At 40.4% G+C, this 18,614-nt stretch overlaps 1 protein-coding gene across 3 annotated transcripts in view; it reads left to right on the top strand.

The window, feature by feature from the left end:
- mast2 (microtubule associated serine/threonine kinase 2) overlaps nt 1-18,614 on the top strand; it is a 176,923-nt gene that overhangs the window by 104,109 nt on the left and 54,200 nt on the right. For 2 of the 3 annotated variants that reach the window (XM_087180051.1, XM_087180052.1), the window contains one exon: nt 3,533-3,564. In XM_087180051.1, coding sequence (XP_087036177.1) covers nt 3,533-3,564 — 32 coding nt within the window. Of the gene's footprint in view, nt 1-3,532; nt 3,565-12,721; nt 12,923-18,614 lie in introns of all 3 variants that reach the window. The other variant, XM_087180053.1, reaches the window with a different exon arrangement.

Here is an 18,614-nt window from a genome sequence, read left to right as displayed (position 1 = left end):
TAATTTGTAATCAAACAGGACAAAATATGTTCAAGCTGCTGTTCATTTTAAAGACATTTCTTTTATTTTAAAATAAAATATTTTCAAAAATTTAGAAGATTATAGGAATCACTTTCTGTGTGCATTTCTTCATCCTCTTCCTCTGGCTTTTGTTTCAGCTGAATCATCTCAGTGGCTGCTGTCAAGCTATTTACCGCTAAAAAAGGCAAAGTTCAATTAACACAATGTTAACATAACTAAAGAATCTGAGCAATTCAGAGACTCTGAATCAATTCTCCAAAAAACAACACGGTGAATAGAGTTCTTTGCATGAGCTCAAACCCGTTTTAGTTTATTGATCACTTGTGTTTCATGAATATAGATTAGTGTAATGGATTGGCAGAGTTGGAGAACATGTTTGGGTTTTGGACATTTGAAGACATCAGCCCTTTCTTCATCTTCTTTTATAGAGTTATAGAGAAGCTTTGGTCATGTCCCTGTGCTACTGCTACAGTTACACTCTGGGAATCAGATTTGAAACCTGCTTATGTTTATACACGACCAAGAAATCACCTTGTTATCACTGTAGATCAACAACTACAGGTTGGTTCTGGTTGTTTGCTCGGTGCAGGTTTGTGAAACTCTGTCAGACTCTTGGCGAAAACTTATTTGACAAAACACCCACACTCTGCCGTCACATCTTAACATGTTTAGACTGAGCTGTTACCTCCACTCCCCCCTCTCCTCTCTCACTCCATCTCTCTAATTACATTACCCTCCCTCTATCCCTCTCTCAGCCATAAAGCGTATTATCGATGCCTGTATTCCATCGGGCAGATTGCTGCAGGCTTTGTGTTCTGCTCCTCTTATCCTCTTCGTCACCGGGGATAATTTCATCACAGCTCACTTTGTGCGTGTTTAGTTTGTTTAACACAAGCTGCTGCTGCTGCTGCTGCTGCTGCTGCTGCTGCTGTTGTGTGTGTATATGTGTGTTTTTAGATTGGGCATTAGCTCTCTCTCCCCCTCTTGGGTTATTTTGATAGGGTGGCTTTGGGGTGAAAGTCCTCCCTCAGGGCTCTGATAACAGCTGCAACGCACACACACACACACACACACACACACACACACACAAAAGCACACAGTATAATGCAATAAACTGTCGGATGAGGGTTTCAGACGAGCATCATTTCACATTACAGAGCCCTGTGTGGGCGGATAGATGATAAGAGCATAAAGTACTGAAACACACGACACTCCTCTCCCATCTTTTTTTATTTTTTATTTTTATTTCTGCTCTACAGCCAGACAGGAGTGTCAACCTGAGGGGGTGAGGCAGGAGGGAGAGAGGGGGGATGCAGGTCATGAGGGAAAGGTTAAAAGGTTTGTGAAAGTGATGAAGAACAGGGAAAGGAAAGGTTTCAAGAGGCTGAAGTAACTTTCTTTCCAATCTCACAATAAAGTAAAGAAAGACAGAAAGAGACATTATAAAACAGGCTGAGCAGGACTCAACATGACTTTTAAACTGACCAAAATGTATAAAATCATCAAAGTGACGCTCCAAACTTCTAATGTCATGGCATCCAAAGCATAATAATAATAATAACAGGCCCAGAACTTATAATGTGTGTCCCTGCCTCTTCACCCGAACCTCACCTTGACCTTCACCCTCTGTCTCCATCTCTGTGCTCACAGGTTTGGCTGTGTGTTGTTTCGAATGTCATCACGTGATATTTTTCGATTAACAGAAAACTCTGAGCTGTTCTGCTGTAATGAGATATTAAGTCCTGCAGTGTAAATACACATATAAAAGGTCACACACACACACACACACACACACACACACACACACACTAGCTGGGAGTGTTAATGTTTTGGCTGTTCTTTTGTAGTGAGGCTAAATGAAAACTTATGGTAGCACACACACACTGCTCACATTGCAGACCTGTGACACACACTCGCCCACCCACCCACTCATGGCCATTAGCTTATCTGCACAGAGAGACATGAAGAGATAGAGGGAGTTTATCTGACTCTGATGACACAGCCGGCCCACGCTGGAGCACAGAGTGTGTGTGTGTGTGTGAGACAGACAGAAAGTGTGATGGAGAGATAATAGATAGAATGGTAGCTCCTTTTATTGACCAGGGAGCAGGATATTTTTAAACGTCAGTGCATCGTACACTTAACTTTTGATTTCTGGTTCCAGCCTCTCACATGTGACAATTTGCTGTTTTTCTAAACTGAAGGAGAACGTGTGTGTGTGTGTGTGTGTGTGTGTGTGTGTGTGTGTGTGTGTGTGTGTGTGTGTGTGTGTGTGTGGCATTTATTGTGATGGATGCTGATGAAGGTGTTAATGATGTTTTTCAAAGTAAAACCAGCTGTTGACCTACTTTGGGAACCTGGCAACACACAGTTTCAGCATCCATGTACCTTACCTACACACACACACATGTGCACGCACAAACACTGATTAGTGCTATTGGCCAGATGGTGCTCTCCATGAAGGCTGTAATGTTGGTGGTCTGTTTCCTCCAACAGTTTCTATGAGCTGTCACAGATACCTGAAAGTCTGTGTGCGTTTGAGTTCTGTGTTGCTCCATCTCAGACTTAACTCAAATTCATACATATAAGAACATACAGTAGATATTCAGACAGGTTACTTCTCATACATGTGCAGCCACCTGTCTGCTAATGAATTAATCTGTAATCCAAGCAGCTGAGTGCTGTCATGTCTGTAAGCTGCTGATGATCAGAATGACTCTCCTCCACCCCCTTGTGGTCGCTTGCAGAAGGTGCTGCTCAGGTGCACAAAGGAAACTCACCTTTTCATACATGGACACATCGTCTGATGAGGTTTTACTTCATGGTCAAACAGGGTTTTTAAAGACTGTGCAAAAGGGGTCACATGGTCCACGCACACACGCATTTAGTGTTTGAGTTCCAGATGTTGAAATGAGACCAGTACTGAGCTGACTCACAGTAGGAGAGGAACGAGGATCTGTGAAGAGTGTGAGCTTAATGAAATGAATTAAATTCTTTACTGTCTGTAATGATTTGCAACACATATTTATTGTTTGATTGTGTAATTGTACCATTCATGTTAAAACGAAGTTAAACAATAATAATAATAATCTATATTTATAGAGCACTTTTCTAAACCCACATTACAAGGAAGCAAAATAAAACATGCAGGTCATATGAGGCAACAATTAAATCAGGCAATCACAAATACAATTACAGTGTCGTAGTATTAGGGCAAATAGAACAAAGGAAGTGTTACCAGCAAGAAAGTGATCAGTTAAAATCAATAAAGTATAAAAATAAAAGTTGTCAATAAAAGGAAAAGTAGTATTAAAGCCTGAATAACAAGTGCGTTGTTGATCTTGAGGCTGAGACTTTATTATGCTACAGTGACACCTGCTGGTCCAACAGCTGTATGACACAGGTGTTGCACTGTTTGGCCCGAAGACAATGATTGGAACCATTCGATTTGCTTATGAAAGTGATGATTCAAATATTAATTAAACATCTCTTTCTTTCCTCTGTCTTTCAGAAGGAGCTGAGCCTTCCCCGAAGAGGCAGTTTGTAAGTACCCATCATTCCTTCAGTTTCCTGTCTATCCGAGGCCTGTCCTTCTCTGTACGCTGCTTTTTTTTCCAGATGTGTAATCTGAAAAGGTTTGGAATAGCTTTGAGAATGCAATGCAATGAACCAAACAGTGTGGTATGGAATAACAGTGGAAGAGTGGCTGTCAGTGTGGTTCTGTGGAGACTTTGAGTATCTGTCTGGTGTGCAGACTTTAGCAAGAGTTCAGATGTAGTTTGTGTGCGTTGACTTGATTTTAAATTTCACCTAAGAAACTAAATTTCAGTTTATTTATTCTTTTTTGTCTCAGCTGTCAATTCATACCAAGTTAAACAGAGAGCTTCCAGTAAAGGGTTAAAGGACAAAGGTTATAGGCCACTGAGTTGTTCTGTGTGTGTTGGGTGTGTGTGTACCAGAACAGCTGAGTATCCCACTGTTGATGGATGCAGGCCTATTTATAACAGTGTGCGTGTGTGTGCGCGGCTGGCAGCTGATTTATTGTCCTACTGGAAAAGTTCAGGATGTTTAGAAACAAAAGTCAGACATAGTGTCACACCTCTGACCAACTGCTGGAATATGAGGTTCATCATTATAGTGTAATCATCATAAGTTATTAAAGGACAAAGTCACATAAGTCCTGACGGCTGGTTTTATAAGGTTCAGTTTCTGAATACAGGCTGTGTGCATTTCTCTATGGACTGAGCGGTTTGATACTTTCACAGTATTAATATAGCACCTAGACCTGCTTTATAATCAAACTACACAGACACATGTGTCGTAGTATTTGTGTTGTAGCTTCAGTCCATACCCCAATAAAAACAGCAACTTTTATCTCCTGTTTTCAACTGCATCATCAGATTCTTAATATCAGACCAGAGCCACAGGCGTTGGATGGTGTGTTTCTGTGTTTCAGTCTGCGTGTATGTTTCTGTGTGTGCGTACACTGTGTGATCTCTAGGCTCTGCTGTGAGCGTGTCGGCTGCTGTGAGAAACATCGAGAAAGAGCGTGTTGGCTAGCGGCGTCCTGATGTCTGCTGAGCGCTGCCACAGCTCTGTTTAATGGGCCCAGTTCAGGAACCGGTGGCACTGAAACAAGCCTGTGTTTTGTCTCTGATTGTCACGTCAAAGACACAAAGTCCTCTCTGCTTCAACCATCACTTTTCCACTGCACAGACTCTCAGCATCTATTTTTCACTTTTTTTCCCCCTCTTTAATCTTTGTCTGTCCAAATATAATCAAATGATATACCTTTATATATGTAGTAGTTGCATATGAAGCAAACTTTACCCAGAACTGCAATAAAAATGTGTCTCATACAGAAAAAGACAAAATACAAACATACAAACAAACAGAAGAAAGTAGTTACACAAGAAGTTTACAGTGCAGTGGTGAGATACTTCAAAAACCGTCTTACAACCATATATTTGATCAAAGCATAAACTTCCATCTCAAATCTGTTGTACCTCATACTTCTGTCTGTATCCTGAAAACAAGGAACCAGGAAAGTGATGTGTTAAATCTTGAATGACACTACAGCTGAAAGATTTGGAGCAAATATGTCATTTTGATTTTTCTAACTTCTAATCGGGATCATTTTCTGTAAAATAAACTCCAGTACTGCTGGCCTTTATACTAAATATGGTAAATGTATATACCAAAGATGATCATGTTGTGTTGTACATGAAATGAAAATAATGTAATAGAATAATCAGATTAAATGGTGCAGTTGGTTCTTTTAGACCCCCAGGATTCATTCATTTTATTCTACAAATATGTGCAGTGGTGATCGGAGTACTCAGGACTATTGCTTAAGTAAAAGCTATAGACCTATAATATGGATAGTGTAAAGCTCCATATTTTCATCTCTCTTTTGTGTTTTATTTGAAGTGTTGATCCATAACAGGATATATTTGTTGTTTTATGGTGGGCGTGGCTGAGAGCTGTGACTGGTTTGTTGTGACATCACAAAGTTACAGAAGTCCTGACGGCTGGTTTTTAGGCTCAGTTTCTGAATACAGGCTGTGTGACTGAGCGCTTTGATACTTTCACAGTATTAATATAGAACCTAGACCTGCTTTATAATCAAACTACACATGGACGTCTTCCTTTATACTATATGGGACCTTTAAAATATGTGGCCAAGTTCTTCATTTCCCACAGACTAGCCTTTTGGGAACTTGCAGCTGCATGTCGAGATCTACATCAGTAAATGAAAAAGTAAAAAAAAAAAGCTGCTAAATTTACCTTTAGTTAGTGTCATATTTACTGATATCAAGATGTATTCATCTTTCTTTATTAATATTTAACCAGTTTTTATCACAGTAAGTCAGATGTTAGCTGTTCATTTGGCGTCAATTGGTATTTTGTCAATATATTTATTGACAACAGCTCCACTTATGGTAGGACAGACAGCTCACAGAGGTCTCCATGGAGACACAGAAGATGCTTGTTTGCTACTGATTCATAATCAGTTTAAAAAGTATCAGTAAGACCTGGAACAGAGTTGATCAACAAGGAGGAACCTTCAGGGTAACAGACAGCAACAGATTCTCATGACACGCACGCACGCACACACACACACAGGTCCAGATTGGTGCCTAATCACATCTCGTGTCCTGTGGCTGCTCCTGCGTCAGTCCAGTAACCCCTCGACATTAACACAGAACCGTCTGTGATCCAGCCCATTGTTTATGAATTAGCAATCTGGCATGTGAGCTGCATTTAGCCCATCAGGGTCCAGGGTGCCCATCACCCCACCCCACCCCCGGTCTTCTCGGAAACCAGAGCAGAGACAGAGAGAGGACAGCTGCACTTCCTACATGGTCTCATAATATCAGGACAATGTCCCCTGTGTCAGAGAGGCAGAGACATTTCCCTGTAAGGTTTTAACGTAATCGTCAATGTTTCAGCTTTTCAAATTAAATACCTGGAAGAGGAGTGAACTGCTCAGAGTTCTTTACCTGGATTCAGTTTCAGTGCAGAGTTTAGAGTCACATCTCAAGAATATTTCATTAATTAGAATGTCAAGTCTTCAATAAAAATTTAAGTAAATACAGATACATTTGTGTCAAAAAAAAAAAAATTGTAAAAGTCGAAAGTAAAACTTACTCAACTTTGCGTAAGAAAAGTCATTTCAAAAATGAACTTATTAAAAACGAGCCAGGACAAAAGAGTCCTTAAAAGACATGTTTCTTTATAAAGTTATCGAATGTCATGAAACATTAACCTATTTTAAGATTGAATTTAAACATAAATTTATTTTTGTCACAAAAATAAGCCATTAAAATGTAAATTCACAAATAAACTTATTTTAAATCAAAATATAAAATTAATTAACTTACTTGACTTAAAAGTCATTCAAGTCAAGTCATTCAAAAAATCAAGTCATTCCTAAAAAGCTAAAAAATCTATAAATATGTTGATCCAACTTTTGGAAATCAAACTTTGATGAAGACCTACATGGTAGAAACTGTTGTTTCTTGTTTTCATATTTAATTATAAGCTAATAAATGTGTTTATTAGTCGCTGTTGTTACTGCTTCTACATTTGCTCTTATCTACATTTGAAAATACTGATACATTTTCTTTATGCAAACTATAAAAAATAGTGACAACACAGTGACAAACTTTATAAAAAACTATAAATAATGTGTATAAACTAGTAAATGGAACATTTCAGTCTTCATCCTCCCACCTCCCTCTCTCTCACCCTCCCTCTGTCTCTCTTTGTCCCTCCCCTGCCTGTGTCAAGGATTCAGTCAGTCCTCTCGTCTGACAGCTGAGACTTCCACGAAATGAGAGGGATTAACTGGGCAGACTGTACCCAGGGAAGGAACCTCTGTTCCTGGGCACACACAGACAGGAGCGTCCCTCTTCAGTCTTTTGTCCGTTTGATCGGTCGGAGCAGGAGCTGAGGGTCGTCTGGGTGAAATTAATCTGAATTTGACGGATCATTTTCCTCTTTATCATCTTCCATGATGGAACTCCTCTGAGTTTTTTTGGATTATTTTCAAAGAAAGAGTTTGTAACTTGGCTCTTAAGGATTTATCCTGTGTTGTTTTTTTTTTTGTTTTTTTTTACTTATTTTGGATTATTGCTAGGAAGACAAAATGAGAAAGAGGAAATCCCAGATGAGTTACGGTGTAATATACACTGAGTTTGTTTATTGGGCTCAGAGAAATGTGTGTGTGGTCTGCATGTAGCTCCACAGACTGTGTGAGTTTGTGTGTGTTTTGAGGCAGTGTGTGACTCAGCAAGTCCATGCTTGCTGGTGAAAGAACACTCTACCCCAGATACCGCGCATAATTGTGTGTGTGGAGATAAGAGCAGGTGCTGATGTAACACACACACACACATATACACTCACACACTCTGGTCATTCCTTTATATATAAAAGTGTTGTCAGTGGTTTGACTCATAGAGGAATGACTATGGAACAGTTTTTGGTGCTTCGAGGAGCCTCTGTGGATCAGTATGTGTTTGACAGACAGATGAGCCGATGCAGTCCGGTGGATTATTAAAGATTAGAGCTGAGCCTTTTGTCCCGGGACACAAGATGAAGAGGAGGAAGGAGAGAGCAGGAGCCCCACACCTTCGCCTCCAGTAAGAGTGTGTGTAGACTGGATGTCTGAGAGTGTGTGTGTGAGAGAGAGAGAGAGAGGCAGAGAAAGAGAGAGAGAATGCAGATTAGATTAATGTCAACCAACCAGTTGTATCTTACCTCCTCCTTCTTTTAACTTTTCCGTTTTGTCTCTATAAGACGAGAATATCTCCAGAAATGCAGCATTATTCACCGTCTTTTTAAGAATGACTTGAGAGTTTCATGTCTGTAAAGTCGAGAGCATAAAGACTGAAAGCGGGGAGACAGCTTGTCTCGGTCTGTCCTGAGTTAGAAACCTCACTCATTAACATGTGGCATCTTCTTTCTTTAGTCTGTACAAACACAGATATAAAAATGACAATTTCTCACTTCAATGGGGAAGAGTTACATTTTGGAACTATTTCTTAATGTAACTATCAATGCAAAAACATTTCAGCTTTTCAAATTAAAATAGTTTGCGGCCTCATCTCAAGAATATTTCATTTCTAACATATAATTTTTCATGTCAAGTCATTACAAATTCAAATGAAATAAAAACACATTTGTGTTTAAAAAAATAAATAAATAAATAAAAAGACGAAAAAAAATTAAAACGATATTTTGGAACTATTTCATTTCAAACAACTTATCTGCTCAGTACTCATGTGCAGTCTGTGGTTACAGGCTGATAGTTCTGCTCAGTGAGCTCCTGTTTCTGTGAACATACAATGGCATCAAACTTGGCAACCTCGCCAGTCTTTGTGCTAAGCTAGGCTAACCACATCCTGACTCAGACTCAGTGAATATGCGTATTTGTAAAACAGTTGAACTATTCCTTAAGACAAAACAAAAACACCAGACTGCATGTGGAAAAACATTAATTTATTCACATACACATAAATGTCACATTATGTGAGAATTAGCAAGAAATAATATAATGTATTATAATGTAATGTATTATAGTTATAATTAATGAAGCTCAAGTTAAATTACTTTTAAATTTTTGAAATGTACTTATTAAATCAAAACAATTCACTAGAAACTATAAAAGCTGCCGGATAAAATAAAACCGGACTTGTCAGATTTGTGTGAAAAATGAGAGAGGGGGGGGGGGACTAAAATATAATGTTTTTAGTCATACACTGTCTCTGTAAGCTGCTTCATTATCACTGGAAATATGTCTATGAACATGGGGGTGAGTTGGGCTCATGTTACAAACATACATTCATAATACAGCACATGCATAGTGTACATACACACTGAGTCACTGAAACACTCTGACACTCTGGGTGAGATGGAAAACCAGGAGGAGACAGAAACATGAGAAGGTATCAGAGCGAGATATCAGGAAGTCCTTCATCAGCTGAGTGTGTTTCCCTTCACACCACACATACACACACGACAGCAGAGAGATGACACGTCAGTGTTTCCCCTCACTGTTAGGGTTATTAATAAATGAATAACTATAACTTCTAACGTTTAATTAATTATATGTTATACTGAACAGAATAGTATAGAAGTAAATTAAGGACCCTCTCTGCTCAGGGTATTCAGTCATTTCAGTTCTATTCAGAGTACACGTGTACCGGTAATTTCCCCCTCCCTCCCCAGGTATTAATTACAGACCCAAACACCTGTTTAGTTGCTCCAGCGATAATTAAAGTCCCTTCAAAACAGAAACTGTATTTTAAAGCAAATCTTTGCGTATTTATTAGTTACTGTCAGTGGATTCAGTCACCTGTGCACTTAAAGATGTCCTTTAAGTGTTGTGGTTAATGTGAAAGATTCAAGCTCATTTACATCACACATTTCCACAGTATTCAGACTGGAGGTTCAGCTGCCTTCAGATAACTGATATGTTGCCCTGGGTGGGGGTGGGGGTGGGGGGTTCTCATTTACTGCACCCCTTTGGACTGATTTCTGGTTTGTTAAATATTCCTGGTCAAATGGTCTTAATGTGATTTCCAGGGGTGGAAAGAGTTGATTTACTTGTGTAAAAATGTGCTCAGATACAATAATAAAAAGTATTTTTATTATTTATTTGGATCCCCATAAGCCACTACCAAGGTAGCAACTACCCTTCCTAGGGTCTATTCAAGTAAACACTACATCATAATGCAAAACAATAATGTAAATTAAAATCAAAGACAAAAAAAGGAACAATAAAATAACAACAAATAAAAACAGCAGTAAAACTACTAGTAACAATAATAACAATGACAAGTTGCCACACTTTATGTCAGTCAGTAAAACATTTGATACAGCTCGGAAAAACAATAATACCACTTAAACACCATAAACAGTGACTGAAGAAAAAAAATAACAATAAAATGAAGTTTTAAAAAAATGAAGTTCCTCATTAGTGATTATATGATCAGATATTATGTAGTAAGTCATGTCCTGTTTGTAGCAGGGCTGGTGTTTTGTGCCATCACATATTTCTTTAAACTCTTTTCACTTGTTAAATGTGAAATATTGAATGGTATACCATTCAATATTTTCATTCCTCTGTACAGAACAGTAGCTGCCTCGCATTAGTTTGCATTCCTTGTATTAAAGTTGTGGCTAATACTACAATATGAAAACTGATGGTACAGCAAATTTGAGATTTTAGACAATGAAATATTTCTTATAAAACAAACACAGCAAGGAGATAACCACACTGTCCTTCACCAATGACCAACCTAAGTTTATGTGTACTCTCATAGTTAAGAAATGCTGAAGTATGAGTAAAGTTACTGATCTTTAAAAATACAAAAAAAACAACTTTGTTACAGTAATGAGAGTAAATGTAATTAGTTTCTTGCCTCCCTGATAATTTCATCTTTGGTATGAAAAATCAATCAATTAATGCAGCTGGACTCATAAATCCATTTTCCTTATAGAGTATTTTATTTATTTTTGTGGCTGGAAAGCTAAACCTGCAGCCACAGATGGCTCTGTGTATGTTCTGGAAACACTTCACATACTAAAACGTGTCAAGCCCTGGACCTCCCAGCAGGTGGTCTCACCCATTCTGTCCGGCCCAGCAGGGGGGAGGGGGCATGAAGACGAGCAGCATAAGGCCTTCATGCCCTGCAGGTCTCTGCCAACCTCCCACTGAACTTTGCAGAGCAGAGGCAGATTCTTCACTTCCATCCACATCAGTGAGGACAGAGCGAGTGATTATTGGGCAAAACCAAAATGATCTACTCCGACTCTTCTCCCATAAGTCTTAAAATGACTGAATTCTTTGGTTCTGCAGCCGACTCATCTCCCCCCGTCCTGACACAGCTCTGTGAAGTTGATCCAGAACTTTCTGTCCACCAGTTTCCAACTGTGATGATTTAGGGCCCGAGGCTTTTCCGCCTGCTGTGAGGGGACATCTTCAGGCAGACAGACAGTACGGATCAGCGGGTTGAGCCTGGCACTGGCTGACTGGAGCTTTACTCTCACACAATATGATCTCAATACTCTGAGATGATTTATGTCAAAGCCTCCACCAAAAACTCAGAAACAAATTTACAGAAACGACTGAAAAGTCTGAAACCAAACAAGTCAAGTTTTTAACTTCCTGAGGTCCTGATGGATAGAAATGTTCACATCTGCCACATTATTAATGAATCATGTTTTTTTTTTTTAAAGGGTCACTGCACCAATTTTAATCATAATTTGCTTGTTATCTGTTGTAGCCTGTTAAGTCAGTTCTCAAGGGTTATCACACTACACATTTTGTATGTCAAACTGGGAGCATGGATTCATTAGCAGGGGGGCTAATGAATCCATGCTTGATTCTAGGTATTTAAAGTTTGACAGATACCAGGGAATAAAAGTCAGAATATTTTGGCCTCTGCTGTTTCAGTTTTAAAATTTTTAAATCTCTTCCTCCTCTCTCAAAACTCTCCAAACTTTATTGAAGTGCAATACAAACTCTTGACTGAAAGGAAAATCTTCCTTTTCTTATCACTGTAAATATGACTGGCTTCGTTTTTGTTTGTTTTTTTTGTTTTAGCTTTGACCAGAGATCCAACCAGATCCTCTGAGGTTTCTGCTCAACAGTCCAAAACCCAAATGTATTTAGTTTAGTTTCACATAAGATTAAGAAAACCAGAAAAATATTCACATTTGAGAAGCTGGAACCAGAGAAGTTTTGTCATTTTTACTTAGGAAAAATCTTTTCATATTGATTTTTAAATTTATTGATATTTCCTGATCATGATCCGATTTAGTCTGATATAATTTTAGTCAATGGAAACAATGGAACAACAAATTATTGTAGTGAAACTTGTTAAAATCATGATAAAAATTCTTGTGTTGTGCTTAAATTATATTTACATCACTGGTTAAATCCAGCGTGAGGTGCAGAGGACAGACAGAGGAGGAAAGTTACAGAACATATGGATGATGTCTCCGCTCTCTGTCAAATATAGTCAAGCATCACAGCGTCTCATCACACACACACACACACACACACACACACACGTCCGGTTGAGCGGTCCTCATTACACATCTCTCTATCCTCACCCTCCTTTCTTCCTCCTCTCTTCATCTTTTCTTCTCCCCCTCCCTCCCTCCACTCCCCTCCCTCCTCTGTTGGCAGAATCTGGTCGCCGGCTCAGCTGCGTTGCCACGGCAACAGCAGCCTCCTCCAGCACCTGCTGTCCCCCACTTCTTTTCATCCCTCCGTCATTCAGCCCCCCGTCATCACCCTCTCCTCCTCCTCCTCCTCTCCCTCCCTCTGTTCCTCTGACCGCCCTCTATCAGCCCCTGTTCACCAGCGAGGAAACCCCTTCCTGTGGAGGTAAGACTCCCCCCGTAGCACACCTGTTTGTTTGGAAGCGTGTGTTGTCTCCTGTTTGCCTCCATTACTGAGATTCCTGACCTTGTGTGAAGCTGAGGGTCGTGTTGCTCAGATGAGGAAGCAGCAAACGGCACTAATGAGCCCCGTGATTGTCTGATGACACTGAAAACAGGCGACTGCACCAGATTTGTTCTGGCTGCTTTTAGGAGAAAGTTTGAGGAGATTGTTTTGCAACTTTTTTTCATAGTTTTGGCTGAAATTTTTAACAACAAACCATTTTTGTCACCAACAGCCCGCTTTGTCCAAATAGTTGACAAAATTGAGGGTCACCAGTAGGTCACTGAGGTCTTTGGACCCGAGCTCACTGGTTGTCCCTCGGGTTTGACTAAAAACAAAAGGTGATCTTTTGTTATGGTGATGTCTTTGAAGCTGCGGCTCTTCCTTTAGACTCACGTTCTGCAGTATACGCCTTGAAAAAGCAGCTGAAGACTAATTTATTCAAACTGGTCTGTACTGTCTAGTGTTGGTAATTTTGTGTGTTTTTAATGTCTTTGTGTTGCTTACATTTTATTGTTTGTTTTCTTTCTGTGCAACCTTTACTTACTTTACTTACTCACTAACTAAACTCAGGACCTAAACCTTTGTGGAGGACCATGGAGATTGTTCTAAGTGGACTGATCTTGATGGAAAACAACTTTGACAACTGTCTGACATCCTTTTTAATCAAGACAGAAGAGCAACATTGCGTTGTGTGTCATAACAGTTTGTTGTTGGTGCGTGTTCAACTGGAGCTGGACGATATGACTTCAAATCAATGTCTCAATTATTTCAAAACATAGCAAAAGTGATGCGTTTTAAAATTAGAACGTATTGGTGTGGATGTAGCCTGAGGCTCAGTGTTTGCACTTCTGTCATCCATATCGCCAGCTTCACTTGGAGTGAACATGGACTCCTGTCTGCAGAGGCATGTGAGTGAACACGAGGTCGTGTTTTTTTAAGGGGACAGTTCATGAAGCGAGTTAACATGAGCAAGATGAAGTCAGTTCGAAATGTGGCTTTCCATACTGCTCAGCCCCAGTTGTACGACTGATATTGGTGGATGAAAGTTGGCATGAAGACGGGTGATGCTGTTGAGTGTTTTATGGCCATTCATTCCTGCATTACTGTGCAACAACAGTGAATCAAGTAACAGATGAGTTGATTTTTTTTTTCTTTCTCTTGTTCACTCACTGACTCTCAATCACAGCCTCCTGCGCCAGGCTCTTTCTTGTTCTCACTCTATATGTTGCTCATTCAATACTTGAAAGGAAGTCAAGCTTATCCTCATTAAACACAGGAACAGAGCCTCCTAATCTGTGGATCTGCAAGATCTGTATTTGACCATTTAGCGATGTTCAGCACTGCCACCTCCTCCCTGATACTTCCTGGACTATTGGAAAGAGATGCGCCCGGAGCAGGCGCTGTGTCAGAGTCGGGGTGGGTGGTATGGATCCTCTGTCCAAGTGCTTCATTTTTAAATCGCAATATCAATACCTACAGTAAATGGAGATATACACTACTGGAGAACACCCACGTTTTTACGGTATTTATTGACATTTCAGCAGTTTAAGTCCAGTGAAAACATTTAAATGATACAAAGGTCAGAGGTCAACTGCCCAAGGTAAAAAGAAAACTGTAAACCTCATAGAAAACAGGTCTTTTTCAGGGATGAATTAACTGGTTAACCTCCAGCAGTATATTGATCCACAACATTAGAAGAATAGAACCAGATGGAGACCAGCACAGTCTCCAGACCTGAACCCCAAACCAACTTGCAAGTGCAACACATTAGTGGGAACATCTGCAACAATGTTGGGACGAACTTTCTGGACTGTATTTGATTTCCTCTGTAAAACAAACATCATGAGCGTGTTTGACTTTCTGAAAAAGTAACCAGAAAGAAAAGCTGGATCCCAGTTCGGGAGCTTCATCCTTCAGACTAGACTTTCCCGTTTTGAAGGCTTCTTCGCATGTGTCATTCTTTTCCTGGACAATGAAGTCTCCCAACGGGTGGCTCCTTCATGGCCCAACCTGTGATTCATTGCATGCTAGTAATGAAAACAATATGGCAGCAAACAACACCTACAGAGAGTATTGGGTGTCAGCTCACAGCTAATGGCACAACTGTTAAAACCAAGGGACTTAAAATCTCAAGTTTTAGTGCAAAAAAAGTTACATGTTTTTAAGGCTGCTACGCGACAGGAGCTGGTGAGGCGTGAAGTGAAAGTCCCGCGTAGACCAGACCGCCTCATTTCGGTTTGTCCCCTACGAGGGCCACAAAGGGCCACTCCTTAGATCACATCCTCCGAAGGATGCGGCCCCTGAATTGGGACAAAGCTAATGTGTGCTTCTGGTTCATCAAGCAAATGAAATATCAGACGTATAACAGGATATGTATCACAGTATAAACAGAGTTGTGTCAAAGGACATAAATTTTACTTGAAATCTGAGTAAAGTTCCTAAGAAGATTCCTGCTTGTGGTGTAAAATGGTTAAATAATGTATCTGTGGAATATAACTAACATTTACTCATAGCATAAAGAAGCTAGCAGCTGTTTTTATCATGGGAAGATTGGCAGATAAATCAATGATAGGATGCAGGATGGAGTTAGACATCTAGCGATAAACATCTGTAAATTGATACGAGTCTGTCCCTGCTCTACACTGAAGTCAGTAAGAGCTCCACTCAGGAACAGAGGGGTGAGAGGAAGAAAAGAGCATCAGAGAGGGAGGGAGGGAGGGGGAAACTGCTGAGCAGAGAGAGAGAGAGGATGAGAGGATAGAGAGAGAGAGAGGGAGGGAGGGAGCAGCAGCTCTCACACACACTCTTTGCTGTTGCTGGTGTGACAGGTGGAAGCCAGCGTCTGTTTGCTAACCACGTCCTCTGCTGAGCGCGGCCCGTGTCAGAGCAATGGTCGAGTGTCTGCGTTAGCGTTAGCATGTCTGACTCCTTCTGGACGGTGCTCTCCAATTTCTCGCTGCCTGAGAGAAGCATGCTGCGGCGCTCCAAGAGGTACGCGCTCGTATCACATCCGTCCTTTTCTGTATGAGTTCTGCCTTCCTCTGCACTCGTCCTTTCTCTTTTTTCTTCTCTTAATTTGTTGTTTTTCCCTCCTTCACATATCCCTCTTTTTCATTTTTCTGCCACTCCATCATCCTTTTTCTCTCTCCTCCTCCTCTTCCTCCTCCTCCTCTCTGCATGTCTTAGAGGCTCAGCAGGAGTTGCTCCAACATGAAGGTCAGCTAACTAGATTTGTCTTTTGATGGATAAACAGGTCGCTCTGTGTGTGTGTGTTTGAATTGGAGTTAATGTCACATGTAACCCTGCTGGCATGTATGCTGGAACTGCAGTGTGTGTGTGTGTGTGTGTGTGTGTGTGTGTGTGTGTGTTTTATTAAATTTCCTCCGTCTGCGTACAATTTGCGTGCTTGTGATGCAAGTCCAGGTTGCAAGGCATCATTTGACGTTCGTGCATAGCACCACTTGTCGTCATTTGTGCTTCTCTCTTTTCTGTCATTCCCTCAGTTGACCTCTCATCTTCCTCCCCCTTCTCCCCCCTCTCTTTCTCTCTTCTCTGTCTGTCAAAGCCAGAAGTGGCTTCTCCAACAGGAAAGAGAGGCAGAGACAGAGCTGTACTTATCACTTTGAAGCAGCAATTTTCTTCCCCCTCCCTGTAATAACAGGGGCAGCTGACACGCACACACACACACACACACACACACACACACACACACACACACACACACACACACACACACACACAGATTTCTTCATCTGTGCTCCTTGTCACCACCCCCCTGTTGTGTGTGATTGTCTCGGCAGTGTTTTTAACAGAGAGAGGTTGTGAAGTGAGACAGGAGGGACTCCTGCATAGCAACAGGCTCTGGCAGTTTTTTTGGATCGGTGTGGACGGAGTCGAGAGCTCGTGTGGAGCCGTAATTGGGGCTAAACTGATTCACTGATCTGAATGGCTGTCTGCGTTATAACATCACTTACCTCAATCGGATAAAAAACACACACAGACTTATTTTTAGCTGCTCCACTTACCTACTTCTCACAGCCTGTCTTATGCAAAAGTTTTCCATGTTTGTGTTTTCACATCATGTGTGTTTGCTTATTGTTTGTGCTCCAGGTCGTCATGTCACATCACACAGTTTGGACAAACTGTTGCATCTCACTTCTTTGTAATGGGCTTTTACTTAAGGGCGTTGACCCAGTAGCTACTCACACAAACTCACAGCAGAGCAGCAGGCATAGGTGAATAAAGAGGAGACACACAGTCATACACACACACATGCACACACACACACACACACATACACAGACACCCTCACATTGATTTCCTGTGGTGGCTGTAACCTGCAGGCAACGTTATTGAATGGACTGTAGGAAATGAGTTTAGCTGTAGATCTTATCCACATACACTCACCTGCTGTCTGATGTCTGGTGTGTGTGTGTGTGTGTGTGTGTGTGTGTGTGTGTGTGTGTGTGTGTGTGTGTGTGTGTGTGTGTCCTTGGTGTCAGGTGGTTTAGTCAGATGCCCACACGGCTGTTTGCTCATCACCAGTTTCCTTTATCTCTTCTGTCAGCTCTGTCACAGCACTGACTGTCTCCGTCTCTGACTGCGTCGTTATGAGTTTTACAGTAACAAATTCATAACATCCTCAGGTTATATGCAGTCACTCATGTTGGAGGTTAAAACATGAGCAAACACACATGAGCAAAGATTTGAATATAACTGCCAGCTCTGTCATTTCACTCTGTGGTTTACCAACATTAACACATCCTGCTTCTCCCAAGGGCTACAGATCCTCTACCACACATCACACTGTGGCTAAAATCAACATTATATATAAGATAATGAAACTCATGTTCAATACAATGGGACACATAATAAATACACATATGTAAAAACTTGAATAGCTTACAATCACACTATGATTCCACTAACAGGCGATAAATGATAATACAATAACAATTTACTAGTCAGACGGGTTCAGTACATTGGGAAATTAGGGAGAGGAGCACAGAGACTAAAAACACTAGGAGGGGGAAGACAAAGAGACACAAGTGAAACCAATATGGGCGGGGCGGACAATCACAGAGGCGGGAAACACAAGGGCAGGAAGTAAGGGATCTGAAACGAGAGGACGTGTAAGTGACTCCAAAATAAAAAAGCTGAAAGAGACAAAAACTGATGTCAGTGATTAGGGCTGCTGGATTATGGCAAAAATCATAATCATGATAATTTATTGAACTTAAAAAGAAAAAATGTTGTATTTATTTAAAAAAAAAAAAGAGATGCATGAATAAAATAATAAATAACATATAATATGTAAATAAATACAATTAAATATATAATATAAAATGAATAAAAAATTAATTAGATCAACTACTACTGAAACCTGACACTACTAAATGTATATTAAACATATAAGAATAATAAATAAATTAGATCAAATATGCTGTAGTGCATTGCACCAACATACTGAAAACTCCAAAATATATATTCAACATTCCGGTTAACTGTATTCATCATATTCCACTTAGTAGCTCAGTCCAAGGAAATTAAAGGCTGGGCCAACTCAAGATGAGGCACTTCTACATATGTTGCTAACGTATGCCGAATAGTAACTAGGAAGTGGATGGGGGGA

This window comes from Seriola lalandi, unplaced genomic scaffold (assembly GCF_002814215.2).
Source record: "Seriola lalandi dorsalis isolate HSWRI2012SDOR001 ecotype SW California unplaced genomic scaffold, Sedor1 jcf7180002054885, whole genome shotgun sequence".
Taxonomy (NCBI): domain Eukaryota; kingdom Metazoa; phylum Chordata; class Actinopteri; order Carangiformes; family Carangidae; genus Seriola; species Seriola lalandi.
Note: the sequence above shows the minus strand (reverse complement) of the source record. Positions and strands in the feature narration are given on the sequence as shown.